This window comes from Haliotis rufescens, unplaced genomic scaffold (assembly GCF_023055435.1).
Source record: "Haliotis rufescens isolate VD_foot unplaced genomic scaffold, xgHalRufe1.0.p SCAF_22, whole genome shotgun sequence".
Taxonomy (NCBI): Eukaryota; Metazoa; Mollusca; class Gastropoda; order Lepetellida; family Haliotidae; genus Haliotis; species Haliotis rufescens.
In genome coordinates, this window is record NW_025963913.1 from 9,910,072 (window position 1) to 9,926,768 (window position 16,697).

Below are 16,697 nucleotides of genomic sequence, written 5' to 3' on the forward strand. Positions count from 1 at the left end.
AAATATTGTCTCCAAGTTTATTTAGCTTTCCTTGCAGACGGTAGCCCAATCTCTTGTCACGCTTAGTTGCGTTGCGTATCATCCGGGTACTCACGGGGAAAAAACAATAACAAAGGCAACAACCAGTCCCGGGGAATTGCTTTAGAGCACTGGTTGTTGCCTTTGTCATTGTTTTTTCCCAGTGAGTACCAGGATGTATAGCAGAAATCTAGACTAGTTCGCGACCTCTGCTGCGCCATTCGTAAGCGCCCTAGTCACTTTTATGGGTAGTAATAAGAGCGTATGGTCACATTGATCAACAAAATGAAATACAGTTTTCGAGATAATAAGGAAATGTAGGTATCTTTGCGGGTAGCATCGGTAATGGTGACGAAATTTTGATAAGTCACTTGCTTGGTAATTTTGCGATTTTCGTTTTCACTATTTTGACTTGCAACACAAAGTAAATATTTCACCTGAGTATCTTTTTTTTATAGTGTGTATATTTTTAATATTCAGTTATTTTACAAAGTGACTGAAAAATATTTCCATCTGTATTATTATGATAATGAATTCCAAACATTTTGATGTTTAATGTCATCACCAAGAGACTGAAAATGTTACGTTGAAAAGTACATTTCTATGTTGTTTGGCTTCTAATCCAACATAATAATCTGTTGTGATGTTGTTAGGCCCTTTTGGTCGTCTTAATCACTTTTAGTCAATCTGAAGAATTTCCCAACGAAGACGTAGAGGAACAAGAACGAATCGGTTCAATGCTACAGCGAATGAAGGAAAACAAAATGCAAATACCATAATTACAACCTACCAAATTTATGTGTATAAATTTTGGGCAGCTTCCTTGTTCGAGGAATGTACCCGTGAATATCCACACAAAGGAACAATATCCCACTCGTCTGCAGCTGTACAAAGAAACTTATTCGATGTCACGTGTCTCTGTAACAATCAAATATTTTTAAAGATATATATCATTTTGGGATATTATAACCCGTGTTCCTTTCTCAACTGATCACTTAGATTGTTTCAGGTGTTTCACATAGGTGTCAAGTCTCAAGGGTCGGCTGAGAAAGCCCACGTGACAACTATTTTCATAACGTCCACGCTTCCTAAAAAATCCATTGAGTGATAGATAACAATGAGCAATCAATCAACGTATTATTAGTTAACCCTTTGAACAAAGTAGGTTGTTTTTACATCGACACTTCACGCCATGATATGAGTGTATTCCCTTTGTTTTAGTAAACCTAGACATGTAAACACTCCCTTTTGACATATCCACTGTGCAAGATAACAGTGATTAATCAATCAACGTATTTTCTGTTAATCCTTTGATGACTAGGAACGATCCGTTGATTTACAAAAAAAGTAAATGAACTGATCATTTATCTCTTGCTGGGCTGCCATGTGCATATTACATAACACACATTTCACCTCACTTCAAACCTGGATTTAGATTGAATAATTACCCCAGACACAATAAATGCCAAATGGGAACCTTTGTCAGGTAATCTAAGTGGTGCTACCACTAATTGTACCTGTAATAAATTCATTAACTGAGCATCAAGTGAATGACGACAGATACACAAGTGTAGGGTTATACCAGAAAACGTGGATGACAACAAGTGAGTAGTAATCGTATTATAGACGCAATCCGAAATCCGAAAATGCTTTCACTGCATGGATACTTTTTTTATTATTAAACTATAACCATCTGGGGTATTTCCAAATGACGACATACGATGAGCTCCGCCGTTCTTTTTGTCTGTTTGTTTAGGCTGAAGAAAATTAATTAACATGCGCCTTTTGTCAAAATCTTTATAGATCACGGTTAAACTAATCAGTGTTCAAAAATGCATACAACAAATATTGCCTCCAGCCTCCAAGTTTATTTAGCTGTCCTTGCAGACGGTAGCCCAGTCTCTGGTCACGCTCAGTTGCGTTGCTTATCATCCGGGTACTCACGGGGAAAAAAACAATAACAAAGGCAACAACCAGTCCGGGGAATTGCGTTAGATCAGTGCCCCTTTAATGTTTACACCTAAGCTTGTATGGAGTAAGGCACAAACTACTCTAGCATCCCAAGCCACCAAAGCAATTTTAGACATTAACTCTTTTCAAAGGAAAATTGGTAATATCACTTGTACAGATCTGTTTAAGGTTTTTGACTCTATGGTCACCCCCATTTTAACCAATGGCTCTGAAATTTGGGGTACTTGCTATTGTAAAAAAATTGAATCTGTCCAAATCGCCTCTTGTAAGCATTATTTAAAAGTAAACAAATCAACCTGCTCAAATATGGTTTTAGGGGAATGTGGGAGGTTTCTTTTACAACTCACTTACATGACTAAAGTAATTAAATATTGGAGCAGGCTCTTACATCTTCAACCCTACAGATTACCTTCCCAATGCTATTTAATGCTTAAATCTTTAGATGATGTTGGGCGGGTAACTTGGGCGACTAAAGTTAGAAATATTTTATTCCAATTTGGGTTTGGTTTTGTATGGCTCAATCAAGAGGTGGGTGACTCTAAAGCTTTTATTCTCCAATTTAAGCAAAGGCTCAAAGATAATTTACAGCAATTCTGGAGTGCTTCTGTAAACTCTTCTCCAAAATGTGATCTTTATAAGCATTTTAAATCAATGTTAAATGTTGAAAGGTACTTGTCATGTCCACTCCCTACACATTTAAGAATTGCTTTTACTAAATTCAGATGTTCAAATTTTAAAATAGCTTTAGAAACTGGCAGATATAGTAAAACAGACCGTTCACTCAGATTCACTCAGATTCGGGGAATTGCGTTAGGTCAGTGCCCCTTTAATGTACATGATTTTACCAAGGTGCAAATTTTATTCTAAATTCGCATTATTATAAAAAATTACGAAAGAAAGAGTTTGATTTCATGGACTGCCCATACACATATTTTGAGCAAATGTCTATAACTTTCACAGGTCATCGTCAGTTGGTTCTGGTCAGACTTTGGTGACAGGTCTTTTTTATTCATAAACATCGTGATAAACGTCGAAAAGTAAACATCATCATCCCCTGAAATAGCAGTTCAAAACATTTTTTTTTTCTTTCTAATAGCCCTACTTATGTTCAGGACAACAAAGGTAGACAAGCCATTCTTGCCCTATGTTCATGTCAAATCATGTTGAGGCTTCAAAATCCGTCGGCTGGACTCGTAAAGAATGAATCACAATATTGGAGATTCCTTTGTATTATATTATCGATTTTTTTAAATGTTTAAAATTAACCTCACCTATTATCTTTGTCAAGACAGCTGGGATCCTTTCTGGCTAACTGTTTGACTTTTTCGAAATCGTTCAACCACGCTGCCTTGTGAAGTTTTCCCAGATCTTTCTCCTTCAGATCATATCCAATCAAGGACGACGACGAACCACTTGCCCTGGCTCCTTTGTCAAGTTTAGGGGAGCCTCCTGTTGGTGGACCCTTTGACTGGGATTTCTTTGTTATGTTTTTGAAAAACTTCTTCATAATTGCTCGCTAGCAATACTTTTCTGCGTCAATTTGCTTTGTAAATCGCCATCATGACAACAACCTCGTTTTCGAAAGGGAAACCAATCAAAACGGATCGACGCCAAAATGGACAAGCCGATTTTGCAAGCTCCTCACAGCGATGCCCGTTTGCGGAGCTCCCTATACCGTAAGCTGGGCCCCGTCTCTAATATCACAAGTTGACGATGCGCATAGGATGCCGGGAACCAGCTTACCTATACCGAGAGTGTTAGCGAAGGTGTCACGCGCTGGGAAGGAGCTTGTACGTGCGCAGGCGAAAAGGGCATCTCAGCTATCTGTAGCGAACAGACCTGGGATAAATACCATAGAGAATTATATCTGTCGTATGCAACTATGTGTTTAAATGTTTAATAAGAGCAAAATCATCTGCACTTTTTGTGGGTTTTTTTATATATTTTTCTGCAAAGTGCGCCATTAGCAGTGCGACTGACTCAATATCCGCCATTTGTAGCTGAATAAAGCAGCGTATAAAGTGCGGTAATGCGGAACTAAAGCGGAATACAATTTCTTCTTTTTATACAGATCACTAATGAATAAGTGAAAATGAATATGAAATAAATAATGAAAATAGTAAAAAACAAAACAAATGGAAATTCTCTAATGTATACTGAACAACAAAATTTCCTGTGACACTGAAAAAGATTTAATGCAAAGTTATGTTTTTTACCAAATCTGAAACAATTTTGGTTTGCAACAGATAAAAGACTCCTGTAAGTGTTCAAATGGTTTAATTTGCCATACTGATTTCAGAAAATGCGTGATTTCATAAAAAAAACAAACACATGAACATGCCAAAATGTCAGTTTACAAATCAATAGCGTGTGTGACCACCTCTGGTTGCGATGCAAGCAACACATCTTTCGTCTCATGGAATGGACCAGGCGTCGCACAAAGTCCTGTTTCGAAGTTCCTGGAGTGTCTGTGGAACACGTGGTTGACGTCGAAGGCGTCCCACATGTGCTCGATTGGTGAGAGATCAGGGGAGCGAGCCGGCCAGGGGATGACATTAACGTTGTTTTGTTGAAGAGAATCCTGAACAAGTCGAGCAATATGAGGCCGGGCGTTGGTTGTTATGTTGAAAGGTAATGCCTTGGCCATGACGACGCAAAAACGGTAGAACAACAGGGCCGATGATCTCGTCGCGGTAGCGCTGTCCATTGAGATTTCCCTCTGCCACTATAAAACGGGTCCTCTGTCTTGCTGTAATCCCACCCCATATCATAACGCTGCCGCCCCCGAACCGATCTTCTTCCATGACACAATGATTGACGTAACGTTCACCTCGACGTCGGTACACTCGAATCGTCCATCCCTGTGGCTGAGGTTGAAACGAGACTCGTCAGTGAATAGAACTTGTCCCCACAGCATGGCCGTCCATCGTATAGACGCTGTCTGCACCACTGTAGACGTGCTTGACGGTGGTTTCCTGTCAAAATGGGACGTCTGGCGGGTCTTCTGGCGACAATCCCTGCACATCTGAGGCGACCACGTACGGTTTGTGAAGATAATCGTCCAAGGCCAGGGATGGTTCTTGCAGTCACTGTTGCTGGCTGGAATTGATTTCGTAGGTGTGTTGTTCGAATCCAGTTGTCTTGTCGATTTTTGGTTACGCGTGGCCTGCCACTCCGAGGATGGTCTCTGACTGCATTCGTCTGTTGCCAACGTTGCCATAAACACCAAATGGTGTTTCTGTGGACGTTAAATTGTCTTGCAACATCACGTTGACTCGATCCTGCTTCAAGCATACCAATGGCTCGCAGACGCTCATTTTTGGACAGGCGTGGCATTTCGTAATATTGAATAATTGCGTAATTTTGTTGTTTTTCTGAGTGGTTGTTGTCAGCACGATGCTAAAATATGCATATGGAATCCCGTTAACGCACATGTCTTTATACCCATTCTTGGGTAGTGAAATGCATGGGGCTTGCATAAAAGTCAACTTTTGCATGGAATATATGCTTTTCTGTAGCAGTTGCGTTTTTGTGACTTGATTCCATACATGTACTACACTATTGAAAACCAAACTTTACTTGTTTGAAAAATACACTAAAATATTGGTATCACAGGAACTTTTGTTGTTGAGTATATATATTTTGAAGATGTTATGCAGCTCATTGGTGGGATATAAGTGTAATTTATTTAAACTTTTGTAAAGTGGATATAAAACCTCACTCTGAGGAACACCTGACGCAGTTCAGCTCCAGTTGTCGGCCTTGGTCGGACGTCATTCAACCCTCTTTGAATCTCGTCCAACAGGGGATTTAAATCGGGACTGAGGGCAGGCCACTGCATAGTTCTGATGCCATTCTGCTGGAGGAAGTCTTTTGTTGCTCTCGCAGTGTGGGCACGGGCGTTATCATGCTGAAACTCGTGGTTGCGGCGACGTGAGGTATGGCGTGTGGTCTCAAGACTTGAACAATGTACCGAGCTGCTGTGACACAATTGCCTCTCCAAGGACCGATGTTCTGAAGAACACAGGGCCGACCCTCTGTGCAAGACCAATTCCACACCACACCATGATGCTCGGACCACCCCACGAGTCTCGCTCAATAACACAAGCATCCGAATAACGTTCCCCACGGCGTCACGTTGACTTGAAATGCATTGGCATTTGCCGGGCGGGTTGTCCAGCTTGCAATCGTCCAAGGGCTTGGTGTCGCTGATTTCTTGTCAATCTTGGCATGTGGTAGCAATTCAAAAACGAATGAATGTTATCCGATCTGGGTGGATTTTTATAGGGCAAGAAATGGGGGAACGCATTTCAATTTGCACGGAACTCACGTGCATCGGGTTGCCATGGCCGTTGCCGTGATGCTTTTGGGCGATCGGTTTTGTCATCTGCTTTGTTTTTTTATCATCAAATTTCATTTTTCCGGACAAGGTAATGTTAAATTTTAGAAACTTTGATAAAAAAATACCCAGATATTTAAATGACAACTTTTTCATGCAGTGTTACTTGGGGTGACGTTTCTTTTGCGGTTCAGTATATATCTGTGCAAGTGCATATAACAAGAGCATTGATTATAACACTAATTAGGTACACAAAACTATAGTGTTAGAACATATGTATATCCTTTTTAGAATTATTTGTTAGTGGCTTTTGTTACTTTTTGGTTTGTTTCAGTATGGTGTGGTTCATTTCAATTTGGCTTGGTTCATTTCAACTCGGTTTGTCTCACTTCGGTTCAGTACGTTCCAATCCAGTACGGTTCGCTTCAGTTTGGTTCGTTTTACTTCGCTTTTGAGATTGGTTGATCAGGTCAATGCTCAAAATTTGTTGTGACACAAATAACCCAGATGATCAGGCCGATGCCATTTGTTTACAACTGGTGAAATTAGGTAACCCAGAGTGAAAAGATTAGACACAATTAAACATAACAGGATACAGCTAATATCCGTTTAGTGATTTGCACCGTATATTCAGATGTTGTATTTTGGTCAAGTATATGTTCATTTCGCTTCTATTGACATATACTGAGTCAAATTAAAAACTTCACATTTTTAAAAGTAATCCCATATAAGATATACAACGGACAAATGTATCAGAGAAGGTAATTTTTAATCATTAATGTCCAAAGAAGGATTTTAATTAAAGGTGGTAACCATAATTTGTTCCAAGCACCTACGGTATTCGGTAATAACATCAACAGTTTAAATCATAAGTCCCAAGCACGAGAATCTGATGGCACACAAGTTCAGTAGCGTGTATGGCCATCATGTGCGTTGACAACTGCCACACAACGCCTCCGCATGAACCTTGTGATTCTTGTGAACACATGATGGGAAGACGACGCCATTGTTGCTGCAAAATGATGCCAAGATCTTGCAAATTCTGTGGTTGGTTCTGGAGAGTGCGCAGACTTCTGCCAAGAGCATCCCTGACGTGTTCGATGGGATTGAGGTCGGGAGACCTTGACGGCCAAGTCCATGACGTTGACTCCCGCATTCTGAAGGAAATTCCTTGTCAAAATTGCTGTGTGGGGTCTGGCATTGTCGTGTTGGAAGATCAAACCGGGTCCATGTGCTGCCATAAAAGGCAGAAGTTCTGGTGCCAGTACCTGGTCGCGGTAAGCAGCAGCGTTGAGGTTGCCACGGATGACAAGAAGCCTGGAACGTGCATTGCCACAGAAAGCACCCCACACCATGACACTTCCGCCTCGAAATCTGTAAACTTCCTGTACACAACACTGGGCGTAACGTTCATGACGGCGCCTCCACACCCTCCACACAGGTGACGTAAGACAATCTGACGATCCTCTGCATGTGACGTCACACGTGGTCGACCTGGCCGAGGGCGATCAGCGGTGGTACACGTTTGCTGTAGACGCGTCTGTAAATCATAAACAGTCCGTCGACTATGTACAACCCATCGTCCTTGCGACTTCAGCTACGGACGTTCCCGTCTGCAACATGCCGATGGCACGTTCACGTTGCACATTTGAAAGGCGTGGCATGACAAATGGCCGTAAAGACTTTTGTTTTCTTGTGTTTTTCTTTTTTTGTTAATGACTGCTAACAAGTATGTCTGAAAACACGTGCGGTATTATGGCCACGTGACCAGTTGCACGTGAAAAACCACTTTTGCCACTATAGAGCTGTGCACATGATTATGATCGATTCACCTGCACAAAAACGGTTGTTATCTGAAGACAATACTGTTTAAATACACAATAAGGGCCCACAATGATAACTGGTCAAAATGTTAAAATTTTAGGATTGTGAAGTTTTTAATTTGGTTCAGTATATGTAGGGAGTTGATCCTGGTATGGTCGATTGGGTCTATGGTATGTGGTTGTAGCACGGTAGTAAAATGTGTTGATGTTTCCCCAGTCTTTATGTGACAAAAACCCTTTTGGATTTATAGATTGGTAGTTGAGTTGGATTATACAGAGGATAATCTTGAGCTTCTTCTCCATAGAACCACTCAGAGATATCCTTCCAGCTGTCATCAAGGTAGCTGTATGAGGTGGGGAGGAACACATTCAAAATAGTGTGTGTGGTAATCATGGCTATCTTTGTTGTTGCTACCTGAGACGTTGACACAGCAGTCTCCTTGAATAATTTCAATGCCCATGACTCTCTTCATAAAATCAGTTTTAACTTTGATCGTTGGTGTTTTGGAATAAACGGATATGGATTGACATCTAATTCTATGCATGGTTTGATGCTCCAGTGGACGTTTTCGTCATTTTCCTGATGACATACTTCCTTTGGGATAAATTCTCTCCGAATGGAGTCTGGAATGCTGCTGCCATACTCCCAGATGCTTCCTCTTTCTGGATCCTTCCATTTCACTCTGTAATAGATTTTCCAGGTAGAGTTTGGCACTGCGAAGAGGTTGGAAGTATAAAAGAATTGATGAGAGGGGGTGTTTTGGGGCTCCGAACATGGCTGATAAGAGTTGCGCGAAAGCAAAAAGTGATCTCTCAAACCTCGTTAATCGACAAGAAACTTCCATGGCCAAGGTCTGAGACCGATCCAACAACTTCTTATTTCACTCCAAAAATGGTCGCCAAAATACAGTCAAAACCGGCAAACAGCTCTCTTTTTGGCAAAAACTAAAAATGGTCCGAACAGAATGAAAATGTATAGGCAGGTAGACTTTGGCACTGTGAAGTGGTTGAAAGCCAAAAGCAAATTGTGAGAGGGGGTGTTTTGGGGCTCCGAACATGGCCGATACGAGTTGCGCGAAAGCAAAAAAGGATAGTCTCAGACCTCATTAATCGACAAGTAACTTCCTTGGCCAAGGTCTGTGACCGATACAACAACTTTTTATTTCGCTCAAAAAATGGTGGCCAAAATACAGTCAAAGCAGGTAGACTATTGGCACTGTGAAGAGGTTGGTGTAACGTGTTTTATGGTGTTTGTTTGTCGTATGAAGACTTAAATAACAAACAACACGTTAGCTGATCGGGAGTAGCTTTTACTTCTCTTAACAACTAGTAGGAACAGAGTTACCTCCCCTGTTCCCGAACATAACAATTATGCACGCTTATATATACGCCACATCCTTCCTCACAAAGATATGTCACTCACACCAGATTATCAAATTAGAGTCCTTGATAGACTTAACTTAACACAATTTTGAATTAACACTTTAGCACGCCTAGTCCTTGTACTTTGCAGGCATTTTCACCAGTCTACCACTTGAAGTTCTCACTTCCTTTGGAACTGTCACTGGTTCACTTGGTTCGGTCTCTGGTAGTTTAGATTTAGGTGAAATTGTCTTTGGTACTGTATGTGTGTTTTCACTGATATTTCTGTTACCATGGTTACTTGAAGATTGTCTTGATTGAGTGATTGGTGGATTATCTGGAACAGATGGATTATTGACAACTTCTGTATCATATCTAAGAGGTGGCGGTTCATTTGAAAGTCTGAGATGCTTTCTATTTCTTCTCAGAATTCTTCCATCCTGCATTTTCACTTCATATGATCTCTCTCCCACTTGTTTCTCTACAGATGCTTTTTTCCACTGTTATTGTTGTAGGGCTGAACTCTCACTGTTTCACCTGTCTTTAACATGCGCAGTGGATGTGTAGATCTATTGTAGTATTTTGCTTGCTTTACTTTTCTTTTCAGCAATTTTCCTTTTTCATTTTCACCTTTTCTTGGTTTCAGCAATTTAGGTGATGTTGGGAGAAGTGTCTTAGTTCTCCTACCATACAGCCTTTGAACTGGTGATGTACCAATACCTTCGGTAGGCACATTTCTCCAATCTAGTAGAGATAGAAATGGGTCAGTTTCAGCAAGCTTGGATTTTGTCATGAGTCTCTTTACTGTTTTTACAGCATTTTCAACTTTACCATTTGACTGAGGATGCCTTGGTGATGATGTGACATGCTCAAATTTGTAGTTTTCAGCAAACACAGCAAATGATTCGGAATTGAAAGGTGGTCCGTTGTCCGACATGAGCTGGTCCGGTATTCCATGACGAGCTAGTTGATACTTCAGTTTTCCTATCACTTCTTTGGAATCTTTACCTTGAAGACGATCAACTTCAAAATAGTCAGAGAAGTAGTCGACTGTAAGTAGGTAATCATGATTTTCAAATTCGAACAGGTCACATGCTATCTTCTCCCATGGGCGAGATGGAATTGCATGACTCATGAGCGGTTCTCTCCCTTGCTCTTGTTGTACACTGTTGCATATCTCACATTTACTTATATAATCAGTCAAGTCTTTTACCATGTTTGTCCAGTAGACTAGTTCACGAGCCCTCCTGATACATCCTTGGATACCAATGTGACTTGCGTGTATCCTTTCCATTATTTCAGGTCGCAAGTTATTTGGAATCAGTATACGTTCACCCTTGAAGATGACGTCGTCTTGCTCTGATAATTCCTCCCGGAATGTGAAATAATCTCTTACTGCAACAGGTAAGTTCAGTTTGTTTTCAGGCCATCCCTGCAGAATTATCTTCTTCAGATTTTGCATGTTAACATCTGACCGAGTTGCGGACTGTATCTGTGACAAGGTTTTGTCTGAGACATTAACATAATCCTTCATTTGAATTGTTTCAGTTTCCAGCTCAGTAGAGGATCTGTGATCAACATTGAAGATGTCACTTGAGTCACTGGATTCTTTGGATTTGGATTGAGGTAAGTATGCACGACTCAAGGTGTCTGCTACATACATTTGAGATCCTTTCTTGTAGTTCACTTTCAGGTCAAACTTCTGGATCCGTAGAAGCATTCTCTGTAAGCGTTTAGGTGCGCTTAGCAGACTTTTGAGCATGATGGACTCAAGAGGTTTGTGATCTGTTTCTACATAGATCTTCCTACCATAGGTATACATCTCAAATCTCTCCAACCCAAACACAATCCCAAGCATCTCCTTTTCGATTTGTGCATAGTTCTTTTCTGATGGTGTTAATGCACGAGACGCATAGGCTATTGGGTGTCCTTCTTGCATTAGGCAGGCTCCCAATCCATTTTGAGATGCATCACATTGCAGGTAAGTCTCTTTTGAGTCATCAAAATATTTCAACACTGGCGGTTCAGAGAGAACATTCTTGATCTCTTCAAAACTTCTGCCATGAACATTTGGATCCCATTTGAAGTTTGTCCTATCCATAATAAGTGATCTCAGTGGTGCAGTGATCGCTGAAATATTTGGTGCGAACTTTTGGACGAAGTTTACCATTCCTAGCAGTCTTTGTACCCCTTGTTTGTCAACAGGAGCTGGCATGTGCGTGATCGCTTTCACTTTGTTCGGATCAATCTTCAGACCACATTTAGTCAACACATGTCCAAGGTAGGGAACTTCTGGTAACTTGAACTTGAACTTTTCTTTATTCAACTTGATATTTTTTTTGTTTGCAGCGTTCCAGAAAAGCTCTGAGATTTCGATCATGGTCAGCTTCTGCCTCCTCATCACTGTTGCCACATCCATATATGAGGACATCGTCATGAATTGCTTTCACACCTGGGAGTCCTATAAGAGCTTCATCCATCCTCCTTTGGAACTCTTCAGGGGCAGGAGAGATACCAAAAGGCATACGAAGCCATCTAAATCTTCCCCAAGGCGTTTCGAATGTTGTGAGTAAGCTACTCTCTTTGTCCAACACGATGTGCCAAAATCCATTTTTAGCATCTGCTAGTGTGAAGTATTTCGCATTTGCTAATTCAGGTAAGATATCATCTATGGTCGGCATTAAATAGTGACTTCTTTTCAGGGCTTCATTTAGTGGTTTAGGATCAATACAGAGACGGATCTTCCCATTTGGCTTGACCACAACTACCATCGCCGATATCCAGTCTGTGGGGTCTGTAACTGGAGTTATTATGTTCATCTTAACTAGTCTCTCTAGTTCATCTTTTAGTTTTGGTTTCATTGCTACAGGTACTTTTCTACATGGAATTTGAACTGGTGTAGCAGATTCATCAATCTCCAGATGCAACTCTCCCTCAAGCTTACCATCGCCTTCAAACAGTTCTGGATACTTTGATGTAACATCCTTCATAGTCACAGGTGAGTCTTCTTTATTTACAACATTAACTTGATCTTCTGCTGCAACTGACATGATATTGTCTCTATTGACAGTGATCAATCCCATATGTTGGATGACTCTTGATCCAAGAAGAGGCTTGTAATTACCTTTTGTTATGAGGAATTCAATACTGTACTTCTTGTTGTTCCTTGGATTGACGACCATGACTCTTCTCTTGCCCAATGGTGATGTTTCTGCTCCATTATACATGATCAAAGTTGTTGATGCCTCCTGAAGATTGTCTAATGTCGGATCATCATAGATTTCAGAGTAGAGAGTTTCTGGTAATAGATTGACAGTTGCGCCGCAATCAAGTTGAAATTTCACCTCTGTTTTCTTCAAAGTCATTTTAGCAAACAGTTTGTTTTGATACATCTCTTCTTTAACACTGTCTTCAACTGAAGTGTGCATTGCCATGATGTATTCAGCATCTTCATCATGTTCATCTGTATCATATTCATCTACCACTTGTACTTGTCCTTTCTTTTTCTTTCCTTTAGGACATTTGTCTGCAAAGTGATTTTTTTTCTTGCATTTGGAACAGGTGTGTCCATATGCTGGGCACCTTTCTCGACCGAATATATGTTTTCGACCACAGTATCTACATTCCCATAAGTCTTTTTCTTTCACTTTGTCAGATTCTCTTCTTTCTGGTTTAGCTGTTTTCTTCTGAACCAGTCCTTTTTTCTTTGACTTGACGGACTTTACTTCTTCTGAAGCTGCACCAATGTTCTTTAATTGCAGAGCTGCTGTTTCATAAGCTCGACAAATGTCAACTGCACTTTTCAGTGTAAGTTTTGAGTCTTGAAGAAGTCTCTATCTTGTATTGTTGTCCCTTATTCCCATGACGATTCTATCTCGGATCAGTGAGTCTTCTAGCATTCCATAGTTGCATGTCTTTGCTAAGGTCCTTAATACAGTCACATATGCATCAATACCTTCACTGCTATCTTGATCCCTTGTATTAAAGTTGTATCGCTCATAGGTCTCATTTGTTTCTCCAATACAGAAAGTCTTTAGTTTCTCAAGCACAACTTCTTCTTTCTGTCTATCATCTTCATTATCAAAACTCATGCCATCAATAACATCTAACACATCAGTTCCAATGCATGTCATTAATGTTGCACATTTACAATGACTAGATTCATTTGAAAGTCTAGATGCAATCACATAATTGTCCCAACCTCTTTTAAATTTTCTAAAGTTAGTTGCCAAGTTTCCCTTTAAAGGGGCACTGATCTAACGCAATTCCCCGGGACTGGTTGTTGCCTTTGTTATTGTTTTTTCCCAGTGATTACCCGGATGTATAGCAGAAATCTAGACTAGTTCGCGACCTCTGCTGCGCAATTCGTAAGCGCATTAGTCACTTTTATGGGTAGTAATAAGGGCGTATGGTCACATTGATCAACAAAATGAAATACAGTTTTCGAGATAATAAGGAAATGTAGGTATCTTTGTGGGTTGCATCGGTGATGGTGACGAAGTTTTGATAAGTCACTTGCTTGGTAATTTTGCGATTTTCATTTACACTATTTTGACTTGCAACACAAAGTAAATATTTCACCTGGGCATTGCCTTTTTTACAGTATGTATATTTTTTTACTGTCAAAATGTGTTACAATTTCAAATTTATTAAACGTCTAAATATTCAGTTATTTTACAAAGTGACTGAAAAAAATTCCATCTGTATTATTATGATAACGAATTCCAAACATTTGGATGTTTAATGTCATCACCAAGAGACTGAAAATGTTAGGTTGAAAAGTACATTTCTATGTTGTTTGGCTTCTAATCATACATAATAATCTGTTGTGATGTGTGTAGGCTCTTTTGATCGTCTTAATCAATATGGACACATTTTATAAATTGCCTGAGAGAATTACATTTTACAAATTGACGGTAATATATACACGCTTACAAAGGAAAAGACCTGTGAAAACAACGTCTATCGCGCATTGAAGAATTTCCCAACCAAGACGAAGAGAAACAAGAACGAATCGGTTCAAATGAAGGAAAACAAAATGCAAGCATCATAATTACAACCTACCAAATTTATGTGTATAAATTTTAAGCAGCTTCCTTGTTCGAGGAATGTATCCGTGAATATCCACACAAAGGAACAATATCCCACTCGTCTGCAGCTGTACAAAGAAACTTATTCGATGTCACGTGTCTCAGTAACAATCAAATATTTTAAAAGATATATATCGTTTCGGGACATTATAACCCGTGTTCGTTTCTCAACTGATCGCTTGGATTGTTTCAGGTGTTTCACATAGGTATCAAGTCTCAAGGGTCGGCTGAGAAGCCCACGTGACAACTATTTTCCTAACGTCCACGGTTCCTAAAAAATCCATTGAGTGATAGATAACAATGTTCAATCAATCAACGTATTATCAGTTAACCCTTTGAACAAAGTAGGTTGTTTTTACATCGGCACTTCACGCCATGATATGAGTGTATTCCCTTCGTTTTAGTAAACCTAGACATGTAAACACTCACTTTTGACATATCCACTGTGCAAGATAACAGTGATTAATCAATCAACGTATTTTCTGTTAATCCTTTGATGACTAGGAACGATCCGTTGATTTAAAAAAAGAAGTAAATCAACTGATCATTCACCTCTTGCTGAACTGCCACGTGCATATTACATAACACACATTTCACCTCACTTCAAACCTGGATTTAGATTGAATAATTACCCCAGACACAATAAATGTCAAATGGGAACCTTTGTCAGGTAATCTAAGTGGTGCTACCACTAATTGTACCTGTAATAAATTCATTAACTGAGCATCAAGTGAATGACGACAAATACACAAGTGTAGGGTTATACGAGAAAACGTAGATGACAACAAGGGAGTAGTAATCGTATTATCGACGCAATCCGAAATCCGAAAATGCTTTCACTGCATGGATACCTTTTTAGTTTTAAACTATAACCATCTGGGGTATTTCCAAATGACGACATCCGAAGAGCTCCGCCGTCCTTTTGTCTGTTTGTTTAGGGTGAAGAAATGAATTAACATGCGCCCTTTGTCGAAATCTTTATAGATCACAGTTAACCAATCAGTGTTTATGCAAAAATGCGTAAAACAAATATTGCCTCCAGCCTCCAAGTTTATTTAGCTGTCCTTGCAGACGGTAGCCCAGTCTCTGGTCACGCTCAGTTACGTTGCGTATCATCCGGGTACTCACGGGGGAAAAAACAATAACAAAGGCAACAACCAGTCCGGGGAATTGCGTTAGATCAGTGCCCCTTTAATTCCAATTTCTGTGGGAAAGGAATATTTACAGGAACATGTATGATTGTTGGCGCTTGCACATCTTGCCCTCCTTCAGCCATATTGATTTGCAATAAACTTCTTAATATTGTCAGATTTGGCAAAAATCGTTTATCTTCATTACACACTTGGCACTATTTTTATTTCCAACATGGCGTCCCAAATTCGCTAGTGAGACAACATTCTTGGGCATATTTCTGTTTCTGCTTATATTGACGTTAATAGTCTTCTATATTCATGAAATGTTCATAAAAGTTATTTTGTCACTTGTTCAAATAGTATCTGCTCTAAAGTCTATCACAAAATAGCTTAGATGCACTAAATGCGACGATCAAAACAACCACGTGTGTAGCGACCAGAACTGGGATAAACACCGTAGAGAATTATATCTGTGGCATGCAACTATGTGTTTAATTGACAAACATTTAATAAGAGCAAAATCATCTGTACTTCTTGTGTTTTGTATTTTTACTCCGTTCTGCAAAGTGCGCCAATGGCAATGCTACTGACTCGATGTCCGACATTTGCAGCTAAATATAGCAGCGTATAAAAGTGGTAATGCGGAACTAAAGCGGAATACAATATCGCTCATGACAAAATGCAATTCCTGTAAATATGGTCGTGTTGCTTATTATCTGTAATTACTGCCCATTGCCATGTTTAATTTCTAACCATGATATCACTCCCAAATGTATTATTTAATTGTCTATCATATCATAACCTTTGTGAGGTGGTGACATGTTTAATAACAGAGTAAATTTTCTGTTAAATAGCTATCTTGGCCACTTCTGAACACAGTGTTTCCTACAAAAATGCAAAAGCCAAATGAAAATAAAATTATTCTCTAATTTATGTATTTTAAAGTTGTTATGCCACTCAT

The 16,697-nt window shown here is 39.8% G+C and overlaps 2 protein-coding genes across 4 annotated transcripts in view; both read right to left on the minus strand.

Moving 5' to 3' along the window:
- LOC124114452 (ankyrin repeat domain-containing protein 26-like) overlaps positions 1-3,574 on the minus strand; it is a 792,436-nt gene extending 788,862 nt beyond the window's left edge. For all 3 annotated transcript variants that reach the window (XM_046475021.2, XM_046475020.2, XM_046475019.2), the window contains exon 1: positions 3,261-3,574. In XM_046475021.2, coding sequence (XP_046330977.2) covers positions 3,261-3,496 — 236 coding nt within the window. In that variant the 5' untranslated portion in view covers positions 3,497-3,574. The remainder of the gene's footprint in view (positions 1-3,260) is intronic.
- Positions 3,575-11,831: 8,257 nt separating this feature from the next.
- LOC124114461 (uncharacterized protein K02A2.6-like) lies at positions 11,832-13,646 on the minus strand. Its single transcript, XM_046475028.2, has 2 exons — positions 13,469-13,646; positions 11,832-13,306 (listed from the first exon to the last, which is right to left on the minus strand). The coding sequence occupies exons 1-2, from the start codon at positions 13,644-13,646 to the stop codon at positions 11,832-11,834; spliced, it is 1,653 nt and encodes a 550-aa protein (XP_046330984.2).
- Positions 13,647-16,697: the final 3,051 nt, after the last annotated feature.